This window comes from Lycium ferocissimum, chromosome 5 (assembly GCF_029784015.1).
Source record: "Lycium ferocissimum isolate CSIRO_LF1 chromosome 5, AGI_CSIRO_Lferr_CH_V1, whole genome shotgun sequence".
Lineage (NCBI taxonomy): Eukaryota > Viridiplantae > Streptophyta > Magnoliopsida > Solanales > Solanaceae > Lycium > Lycium ferocissimum.
Window position 1 is genome coordinate 6,732,393 of NC_081346.1, and position 12,384 is coordinate 6,744,776.

Below are 12,384 nucleotides of genomic sequence, written 5' to 3' on the forward strand. Positions count from 1 at the left end.
TTTTAAGCTTTGAGTGAGATATACACATTTCATACACAAATTTTCGAACATATTTTGTAAGAAATTGTTATATCCCGTATTTTAAGTAACGGGACAACTTGAGTGAATTATGAGAAGTTAGGGACAAGGCTATCCCAAGAGACTTTCGTTTGTTTTAACGGCTTAAATTGTGTATGATTTTAATGTCTTGAAAAGGGTAAGGAAACACTTGGAGGAATTTTCCATTTTTAGTAAGTATGCTATTTTGGGAAAGTTGAAAATTCAAAAAAAAAAAAAAATGAGGGGCAAGGTGGCCGGCCACTTGGTAGTGGGCCATGGCCACATGGACTTAAGTTGTGGGTTTATAAAAGATGACTTAGTCATCTTCCACACTTAGCCAAATTCTAGAGAAATCAAGAAACCAAAGAGAAGAGAGAAGAGAGGGCCTATTCGGCCAAGAAGAAGAAAAAGGAAGACCAAGATTTTGCCCTCAAAAAAATTATTTCTTCAAGCAAACTTGCTAATTCAAGGGTGCTAAGTAACGTGGTGTTGTTGTTTCGGCGATAGTTTACTCGTTTTCTCTAACCACCAACTTTGGGCAAGTTGAGAAGTGGAAGAAGAAAGGTGAGCTTAATCTTGTTTTCTTGTGTTATAGATGGTTTATATGTGTTGTTGTATGCTAAAAAGGAAGAAATTCATGGTAGGAATGATGTTGAAGTTGGCCGTGCATAGTAGGTTTGGCGTGTATGTGTGTTGAAGTATAAGCCATGTATTAATGTTAGTTAGCATGTTTTAATTGTTGTGGTGTGAAGAAAAGAATGAAAATCGTCCCTAGGTGTGGAAATGGGGTTGGCCGAATGGCCTTCTTTGTGTGTTGAAAAATGAACAAATTGTCGTTAGTGTTTTCGTTATCGTCGTTATGGATTTTATGAGGAAAAATGTAAGTTTGATGACTTAAAGACATGTTATGTTAGTTATGGGAGGATTTGGAAGTTTATGTGAATTTTATGTGATTTTTGTATTTATAAGAATTGCCTTGTTAATGTGTGGATTATTAGTGTAATTCATGAATTTGGAAGAAAAGAATGTGTTTAGTGTTGTTCTCGGGTTGGAGACAATTTCGGGTAAGTTGGGACATTATTTGGGTTGGTTGAAATATTGTATGATTTGTTTAAAGTGGACTTGTATATGGTTTGAATGGGTTTGGATTGGTAGTTGAATGTATAAACGTTAATATTGGTTTGAATGTAAGCGGTTGAGGTAGTAACATGGAAATAATGAATGTTGTTGAAGTCATGTAAAAAGAACTATTTATGTTGAAATGTGATTGCAGTGCTTGTTGATGTTGTTGGAATTGTCATTGGGTTGGTTGTTGATATTCTGAGCCGAGTCATATTCTCGGGGGGCAAACTTATAGGAGATCTTTTTCGAATTTCGTAGCCAATATTGAGTTAAGATTGCATTCCAAAAAGGCCTATAGTAATGTTTGGTAACTAGACCATTTGTAGATTTTGAGCAAATCGGGACTTGAGTTTGGACGAGCGAGGAAGGCGAATAAGGTATGTAAGGCTTACCTCTTCTTTCTTTGGCATGTCTTAGATATAATAGGCTTGAATACGTGTCTCGGGATCACTCTAATTTTAGAAATCCGAGCTTGAATTTGACTACTATTCATTCAAAGAGAATTGAATCAAATGCTTATGAATGGTTGAAAGAATTGTCTCGAACACCTAGAACTTGCATGAATAGGATCCGATTACCCTAAAACTCTCATAGGTAATGTCATGAAACGTATTATACGTAAATGGTGTATGCCGCCTCATTTGACCGAGGTGGGCCCCTAGTTTCCGAGATTTCTCCACGTTGGCTTAATTGACTTATTTTAAGCGATATGCAAGTACGATTTTTGACTAAGTTTCGACTATTAAAAAGTGATCGTTTTGACTATTCCATTGAGTCCTAGGATATACTTTGCCATGTACTAGCGATCCCAAAGGTTTTGTCTTTGATATAATTCGTTGCAACTCTGAAAGGTATGATCTATGGCTATTGTCTGATTTCTTTTAAATGATCTATCACCCGAATTGTTCTTTCGAGTCTTGCAAACATGTGTATGTTTTATATTGCATATGGTTTTCTCACTACTCGCTCGTGCGAACCGTTATGACATCTTTCACCGCGTCCCGGCCAGTGTACGTATTCGTGCAACTTCACTGCATTGTTCACCGCATCCCTCACTAGTAGGGCGGGCATGTATATATATATATATATATATATATATATGTACATGATGATGATGTGATGACGGGGAGGTGGCCGATGGCATATGATGATTCCTTTTTTACCGCGCCCTCACTAGAGGGCCGGCATGTTACATGTATAGGCATGATGATTTTACTTACCGCGTCCCTCATTGGAGGGCCGGGGCATGTTATGTAAGCACATGTTCATGATGATTTCTTTAATTATAACACTCAGTCCATTAGTGATTTTGAAAAACCTGATTTACGTTCAAGGTAAGTTTTATGAGGTCCGGTTACTGTGCTACTTTTCTGTCCTCTTTATTTCCGTATGATTCAGTTATTGTGTTTACTGCTTTACATACTCGCACATATTTCGCATCGACCCCCCGTCTTCCGGGGCCGCGTTTCATGCCGCGTGTACGTACACACGTTTGAGCGAGCCGCCACCTTAGGGTCCCCGTTCATCTATCTTGAAGAGCTCCCTTGTCCCGAGCCCGCATTTTGCGCGCCTTTTTGTTACATTCGTGTATATTTGTTCGGGGCACGGCGGGGCCCGTCCCGTCATATGACTTTGTTACTCGTATGGAGGTCCGTAGATATGTCCGTGCGGGCGTGGCGATACCTCGTACGCCTATATGCACGTATTGTATGTTTGGGCGGTTTATTCACCGCGCGCGCCCCCGCCCCGCCGCCTATATATGTATATATGGATATGTTGGCCGGTGTGGCCTTTGTTGGTATCTTCCGTGTGCAGTAAATTTTGGCTAGTACGAAAAACGAAACTCGCCCAAATTTTTCTAAATGCCCGAGTTACTATTTTTTTGGCTTTTTGTACGTACGGTGCCCGGCCGGCGCTAGTCATGCGTACGGGTCGGGTTTTGACGTAAATCTATTGGTATGTTTTGTAAACTGAAAAGTAGGTATGTTTTGTAAACTGAAAAGTATGTTTTGTAAATATACTATGTTCTTATGTATATAGGTTATTCTCCCTGAATAAAAGGATTATATCACAACTAGGGGTGTACATGGACGGGTAATTCACAGTAATGCCCTTATTTTGGGGTGATCTTTAATTTTGCCCATCAAAATAAAAGTATTTAACTTTTGCCCTTCGCCTAAAATCTCATGGTTCCGGATTCGAACCCCTGCTCAGCAAAAATTAAAAAAAAAAAATCAGTAGGCAAATTATGCCTGAGGGGGCAGAGTTTGCCTGCAAACCATGCCTTAAGGTAGAGTTTTGCGGGCAAACTTATTTTTTTTTGGTAATTGAACTTTCCATTAATCACCAAAAGTGTAATATTTACAAAACAATAGCTTAGCTAATCTCAGCTTCGCTACTCTCAAACAGAAAAACTCCAGTAGCCTAGCTATCCTAAATGAGCTATAAGTAGAAATGTTAGCGTACATCGAAAAATTAGCCTTTGCAGCCTCTTCAAATCACCCTCCCTCTTGTGTTGCAAACACAAGCTACTTCTCTTGCAATGCTATTCAAGTCTCTAGCCTTGCCTTCAAATATCCTGCAATTTCTCTCTCTCCAGGTTGCATGGATGAATTCTGCATACACTATTTTCACCAGCCTTAGCAAACTCTATCTTAAGATAGAGTTTTGGGCTTCAAGATTATGCCTTAAGGCAGAATTTTACCTTCAGGCAGAACTCTGCCTTGCGAATCCAAATTCTACCTAGCGAATTTTTTTAAAATTTTTGACTGAGCGGGGGTTCAAACCCGGAACCTAGGAGTTTTAGGCGAAGGGCAAAAATTAAAGACCAGTGCATTTGAAGGGCGCTCCGCAGAAAAAAATTTACAAAGACCGGGTTGGTTCGGGTTTTTCAAATACCAAACCAAATCAATTTTATCGGGTTTTTAAATCTATAAACCAAACCAAACCAACAAAAGTCGCATTTTTCAACATCGGGTTTTCTCGGTTTTTTTCGGATTGCTAGGGTTTTTTGGATTTCTCGAATTTTTTGTGGTTCGATGTGACTCATCTTACAATAAACCTAACAAAATCTGAGTTATACACATCAGTTCCTTGGAATAAGGTTTTTGAGAGAATACTTCCAAAGGAAATACTATAACAACTCTTAAAAAATAGCTATTGTTAAAAGATAATCATGTATTATGCGAATTCTTCGGCAACTTTTGAATAACACTTTCTCAGGAATGTATAACTAACCCCTTTTGAAACTTACTGATTAACGCAAAACCACATTCATATCACTGGACATAAAAGAAACCACGGGATCAAGTTGGTAAGCTTCTCCATTTGAAAAAAAAATTTGGTATGATTCACCACTTAAATCCAAGGGTAATTGCTAAAAGATATGGCAAGGGTAATTGCTAAAAAATAACCTCAACAAGGAAACGATCGCCAAAGAAATTCAACACTTAAACCCAACCGCTTCCAATAGCATTAGAGACAAAACGGAATATAACAAAACTACAAACTACATTAGAGTTGATGGAGTAATACTGTAAGATCATTTAGACTATTACTTACATGAGCTTCATAACTTCTGGACCATTTCACAAATTAAGTCCAAACCTGAATGTAAAAATATAGAAATCGTGAAAAATTTAAGAAAATATTTATAAAATACATTCTAATAAATATTTTTATTTATAAAATAATTTAAAAGTTGTATACATATAATCGGGTCAGTTTGGTTTCGGTTTGACGTTTTTTAGTTAAAACCAAACCAAACCTATTATGGTCGGGTTTGATTACAATTTGTCGATTTGGTGCGGTTTATCGGTTCCTTTGTACAACCCTAATCACAACTCTCTATTTCTCGGTGGAAATTTGTACAAGTTCAACAATAAGGCATGACAAATATTTGTACTTTTGAACATTTTCTTTAAGTGGAGTACTAACATTGTCATCCAAGTATGCTTACCTATATATGGATTTGACTTCTAATAACCCTGTGAAAATGGTAGCACAGGCGAAGAAGTTAAAACTCAAATTGGTGTTAGAATTTCATGCACTTATATATATGTTCGCCTAGATGAAAAGGTTAGATTTCACCACCTCTATCTACCCAACTAGTACTATTTGATCTAAAAAAATCCAATCTGGAAGCTTTCTCTCCCCCAGAAAACCCTCTATCCCCAAGCCCCTTTACTAGGTTGGGCAAGCTTTGATGCCAACGTAGGAAGAGTTTTAACTTTTATACACCTAAATTGTAAAGAAAATATACACTAACAGGTCATCTTATAGATAACTATATGTAACTATCAATTGCAAGTGAAATTAGTTACATTGAAAATAAAACAAGTTATCTGTTATAAAATGTTAAGTTACATTAATAGTGTGAAAATTATTTGCAAATTCAAACTCACGTAAGTTAACCAGAATGGTGGGTCAACTCACCGCTTTACTCCCCCCACAGCCCTTGTACGTATGATGCACATATGAGAAAAGTAAATCTAATTACTATATATATAATACGCAACTTATATGTTTGTTAGAGTTGAATCGTTGTAACAGAACTGAAGGTAGATATAGTAGGTTTGAATTTCTTAGACAGTTGGTTTATCAAACTCTTGCTACCATCTTTATCTCCATATTTCTCTCCAAAAATCCCAACTCCCCCAGCTGATGCTTTGGATTGTCCCCACAGATCTTGTACTTTCCTTTTCTTTGTGGACATTTAAAAGGTAAGAATTAAGGTCTCATTATTCCTAGGATAAAATTTCAAAGACTTCTTAAAACAGAGTACCTACAAGTACTTTTAACATGAAGTTGACTCTGACCTTACCAATTTTTGTAACAATTTTATTAGGTGTAGTAATTGGAGGTTGCAATTGCAAGATTGTGCAATTCATCTTCGGAGACTCTCTTTCAGATGTTGGGAACAACAACTTCCTCTCCAAAAGCCTTGCTCGTGCAAACTTGCCATGGTATGGTATTGATTTTGGGAGTGGATTGCCTAATGGAAGATTTTGCAATGGCCGCACAGTTGCCGATATAATAGGTGACATTTTCAACCTAGTATTGTGGATTTATCAAAGTTTAGTATCCTAAGCTAAAGAAATTCTTAACATGGTGCATGTGATATATTAGTTGGGGTCAAGCCTGCACGGTTTCCCCAAAGGTCTCACAAAATTAAGTATTCATACAACTTATATGTAGATTTGCGATCTTTTCAACTATTATAGTGAAACTTTGTTCGGTTAACTATACCTATTGTGCAGGTGATGAAATGGGGCTTCCAAGGCCACCAGCGTATCTGGATCAATCGTTAACAGAAGATGTTATACTGAATAATGGAGTTAATTTTGCCTCTGGAGGTGGTGGCATTCTAAACGAGACAGGCGGTTTGTTCGTAAGTAATTCTCCTGTCAATTTGTCTAATGTTATTCCTGCAATTTCCTTTTAACTATATGTATTTTATGTCTAGATGTTGAAGTTTAATTTGATGAATTGTAAGTACAGATACAGAGGTTTTCCTTATACAAGCAAATAGAGTTGTTTCAAGGGACACAAGAATTAATTAGAGAGAAAATAGGAAGCAAAGAAGCTGAGAATTTCTTCCAACAAGCACAATACGTGGTAGCTCTGGGAAGCAATGATTTCATCAACAATTACTTAATGCCAGTTTACAAAGATTCATGGACATACAATGATAAATCTTTCATCCAGTACTTAATGGACACTCAGAGAGCACAACTTACAGTAAGCCATATCCTTTTCTCCATACCAATTTGCTTAATAAATTTAAGTAATTTTTTAACCAATAACGTTATTTCTTTCTTCTTCTTCTTCTTTTTTCAATTTTTTTTTTTATTAGTTGTTGCATAGTTTGGGGGCAAGGCAGTTGATGGTGTTTGGGCTAGGTCCAATGGGGTGTATTCCACTTCAAAGGGTTCTAAGTACAGATGGTAAGTGTCAAGACAAGACTAACCAGCTGGCACTTGCCTTCAACAAAGCAACAAACGAACTTGTCGTGGAATTGTCTAACACCCTTCCAAATGCTAGCTACAAGTTTGGAGATGCTTATGATGTTGTCAACGATGTCATTACCAATCCCGGCAATTACGGTACAAACATGCTCTGAACAACAATGATTGTATTAGCTTGATACCGACAATGTGAACAAGTTCACACATGCGGAGTTTCAAGAGCTAATGAAGCTAAAAATTATTTCAAGAGTTACATACACCAATGTTAGGCTAAGACACACATATTTGGTATTTGATAAAAGTTTAAATTTTACGTATTGACAGTGCACTTAATTAGATTAATTATAAGATAATTATCGATAAAATTTGTATCATAAACATTAATCAGTAACCAGATAAATTTGATCTTTCTTACCGTGTAAAAAACTTAAATCCATCTAATAAATATTGCAGGTTTTAGTAACTCAGATTCACCATGCTGCTCGTTCGGAAGAATTAGGCCAGCGTTGACGTGTATTCCAGCATCAACATTATGCAGCGACAGAAGCAAATATGTGTTTTGGGATGAATACCACCCTTCTGATAGTGCTAACCAGTTAATTGCTAAAGAGCTCATTAAAAAACTCGGTTTTTTGAAGGCTAATCGGACCGATGCTTCTCCCCCTACACCAGCCTTGGGTCCTTCATCAGATGATGATGGGCAGTAGATTTTCTTGTAATTTCTGTAATTCATTACAGTATTCTACTGGCAAAACAGAAACTATTTGTTGCTGCTTATAGACAGAACACACCGGCGTTATTTGTGTTGTTTAAATTTTTTTTCTATTTTACCCATAGTATTACTTACTCACTTCAAATTATTTTTTAAATCCAATAAAAATATGCACTAATTAATATGAATACATTGATAAATTATGCACTTCATTTATTATTTCTTAAACAGCGTGAAAAATGAACGGAGGGAGTAGTAAAGTACACCATACATTCAGAACAAGCCAAAAAGAATAAATATTGTTGTCCCGTCTTGTCGATATGTGTCTATGCACTCAAGATTTCAACTCCGTAATTGGTAGAATATTCTATTTTCTAAAACTAAGGCATGCTTCCGGCAAGCCTTTAAAATACGGGATAATCTGATCATTTACCAATTTTCGTGGGACCAGGCATGGAAGTGAATGGTTACCACCTCAAAACCCACCTCTCCATCTAACATATGTACTGTAATGTTGATGTGACTAATTGCTCAAAGATATTTAAATGTTGCATGAGATTAGTTTACCTAATAGCCATATTTTAACATCGTTAAATCTTTGGTTGTCTAGCACCAGCCCTTTTGAAAGGGATATATATATATATATATATATATATATATACACACACTAGACGGGGGTATGCCGCGCGCGCGGGCTCAACACTGCGCTTATAGTGTATCACTGTGTATGTAGTTGTGATAGCCATATTTTAACATCGTTAAATCTTTGGTTGTCTAGCACCAGCCCTTTTGAAAGGGATATATATATATATATATATACACACACTAGACGGGGTATGCCCGCGCGCGCACGGGCTCAACACTGCGTGAAACTTATATAGTGTATCAATGTGTATGTAGTTGTGTTTGGATTGTGATAATATATATATATATATATATATATATATATATATATATATATATATGCTAATAAACATACATAAGTTTGTGATGTTTATATATATATATATATATATATATATATATGCTCAAAACACGATTAATATAACATTTTAGTTTGTGCTCCGTATCTAAAACTTTATTATATTAGTGTTTGATGTGAATACAAAGTCAGCAAAAAATTATTAATACTTTTTAAAAGAGAAGACTTATTTAAAAGGAAACTATTTTTCCCTCTTTGAGATAAAAATATAGCAATATTTAAGCATCAGTTGATACTTTAAATTTTAATTCGATTAATTTAAAGGTGTAAAATACTTATTATTTTTTATCAAATTTTGATTTGGATAATTCTAATTCAAATTATTAAATTAATTTTACATATTTAAAACGAAATAAAGTAGAAATTTAAATGAAATAAAGTAGAAATTTGATTTTCTATGTAACCGAAGAAGTATTATTTTTTTATTTTTGGTAAATATTCTCGGTTTAGCTCATTTTACTTGTCATGTTGTCTTTTGCATGATTTTTTAAGAAAACGTCAATTAAAATTAAAATTTGACTAATTTACCTTATTCATTATTTGATCTTCATTTGATATTATTTTTTCTTTGACGACATTAATCTCTTTTCACATTTATTAGAGTAAGAATAAAAATGAAAAAGTAATTAAATTCTATCTTATTTTAAAATATAAATATTTTAAGTATATTTATTTTAGTAAAAATAACAAATAAATGACATGGCGGAATAGTAAATACAACAGTTCAATATCTAGATTAGATCTCAGGCTAATATAAAAAAAGAAAGAAAATTGTATTGTTTGGCTACTTAACGTTTTGAAGAAAAGCAATAATATGGGATCCATGTGGCAATGAATTCATCATTATTGACTTAATGGGATACTTTAGAAATTACACGAATATTATTTGATTTTTTAATATGGGGTACACTTTTTTTTTTTGACATTATTAGTTTGCATTGTTTTTATGCATATATATATATATATATATATATATATATATATATATGTTCAAAACACGATTAATATAACATTGTAGTTTGTGCTCCGTATCCAAAACTTTATTATATTAGTGTTTGCTACGAATACAAAGTCTGCAAAAATTTATTAATACTTTTTAAAAGAGAAGACTTGTTTAAAAGGAAACTATTTTCCTCTCTTTAAGATAAAACAATAGTAATATTTAAGTATCAATTGATACTTTCAATTTTAACTCGATTAATTTAAAGGTGTAAAATATTGATTATTTTTTATCAAATTTTGATTTGGATAATTCTAATTCAAATTGTTAAATTAATTTTACATGTTTAAAACGAAATAAAGTAGAAATTTGATTTTCTATTTAACCGAAGAAGTACTATTTTTTTATTTTTGGTAAATATTCTCGGTTTAGCTCATTTTACTTGTCATGTTGTCTTTTGCATGATTTTTTAAGGAAACGTCAATTAGAATTAGAATTTGACTAATTTACCTTATTCATTATTTGATCTCCATTTGATATTATTTTTTCTTTTACGACATTAATCTCTTTTCACATTTATTAGAGTAAGAATAAACATGAAAAATTAATTAAATTCTATCTTATTTTAAAATATAAATATTTTAAAACAATAATATGGGGTCCATGTTTTTTGTTGTACAATAATTTCATTTGCTCCCATTAATGGGTTGATAAGCATGTGGCAATGAATCCATCATTATTGACTTAATGGGATACTTGGGAAATTACATGAATATTTTGATTTTTTAATATGGGGTGCACTTTTTTTTTTTTAATTGCTTGGTGTTTAGTATGGGGCCCACCTTTTTTTTTTTTTTTGAACGGACGACGATCCAATTTTACTACTGTATAGAAACTCACGTTTCTATATATTAGTAATATATATATAAGGGCGGAGCTAGCCGCCGGGTGTGGGTTCGGCCGAACCCAGTAGCTTTTCTCCGAACCATATATTTGTATTAAATTTTTTGTCAAATATGTACAAATTATTAATTAAGAACCCAGTAACTTTAAAGAATTAAAACCCCGAACTCACGAGCTTCGAATCCTGATTCCGCCTCTATAATAATAATATATATATATCGTTAATTTGCTGCTTGCACCACATTCATAGAAGTTGCATAAAGGGTGACATTAGCAGAAAGTGCCATGCACTAGAAAAAGATAGGTAATTTTAAGGGCTGTCAAGCTTTAACTTTTGCTCCTGAAACATCCTCCCACCAATCTCCTTCACACATGTATTAAAACTGAAATTTAATAGTGGTAATTAAAATTCATTAATAATTTTATACCATAAATTGATTATTTTTATATTACATAGTAGTACTATGAAAGTAGCAAATCTTAATTGAAAAATAAAATATAATAGAATAATGTTTGACTTAACATATCTGAAAAGAAGTTCAAGCTTCAGATTTGTTCTTCCTCTTTTTTTTCTTCCCAATAAAACCGCAACATCATATCTTGGCATGTGCATGGAAACTTCCATAGAGACAGATCTAGCAGATAAACATATTTAAATTCATCTGCTTGGCATTTTTATTTCATAGAATTCATGAGCACCAGTTAAAAGATCTCTATATGGATATAAATTCATATGATTAATGATTTATTATTCGTCTTTGAAGAAAAATACATAATCAGGAACACACGGTTCTTCCGAGATCCCTTTATATTTATCTCACTAATCGTCAACATAATCACATGTTAAATAAACATGAACCACATTGAAAAGACCACAATCTAAGCCGTACATGATGAGTTATGCAGAAGATTGTTCCAATTTCGCTTAAGATCACTTTGTTCTTCACATGAATCTTCCACCTAAATTCTTAGTCACAAGAATTAGAGAGTTTTACGGAGAGAAGGAAAGAGAATTTTTGTTCTACATCTCAAAAGAACGCACACTTAGAAAAGTGAAAAGTTGTTAATATTAAGACTTCTTTTAATGGCAACAGAAAATTTAATATTTAGCAACAACTTGATTTTATTGTTGGCAAATAAACTTTTTTGTTGCCAAACAATTTAATTTTGTTGCTATAGTATTGATTATTGTTGCAAAAAGTACTTTTGGTAACAACAAAAAAAAAAAAAGTTGTTGCACGTCGTTGCAATAACAGCCGTTGGGAAAAATTTATGCAACAATTTTTTCTTTTTTGTTGCCAAAAGTACTTTTTGCAACAATAATCAATCTATGACAAAAAAAAAAAATTGTTGCCAAATATCTTTTTTCTTGTATTGTTAGTTTCATCAACATGAATCTGGATTGTCCACATGAGTGATCCAAATTCAATTTCTAATCATCTCACAATCAGTAGATTTAGGATGATACATGATTTTTAACTAGTGATGCCCGTATATACAATTTAATTTAACCAAACAAAGTTCATATACTCCCTCCGTCACAATTTATGTGATGTTGTTTGACTAAGCAAGTAATAAAAGAAGATTTTGAATCTTGTGGTCTAAAATAAGTCAAAAATATTTATGTGGTTATAGATCATCTCATTAAACGTAAAAGATAAAGTTTAAAGTTAACTTGCTGCCAAATAAGGAAATGTCTCATTTTTTTGGGAATGACTAA

The 12,384-nt window shown here is 33.6% G+C and overlaps 1 protein-coding gene across 1 annotated transcript; it reads left to right on the plus strand.

The window, feature by feature from the left end:
* The first annotated feature begins 5,907 nt into the window (after positions 1 to 5,907).
* LOC132058148 (GDSL esterase/lipase At1g74460) lies at positions 5,908 to 7,845 on the plus strand. Its single transcript, XM_059450702.1, has 5 exons — positions 5,908 to 6,199; positions 6,420 to 6,550; positions 6,661 to 6,900; positions 7,016 to 7,265; positions 7,581 to 7,845. Exons 1-5 carry the CDS (start codon positions 5,962 to 5,964, stop codon positions 7,832 to 7,834), a joined length of 1,113 nt encoding a protein of 370 aa, XP_059306685.1. The 5' UTR covers positions 5,908 to 5,961; the 3' UTR covers positions 7,835 to 7,845.
* Positions 7,846 to 12,384: the final 4,539 nt, after the last annotated feature.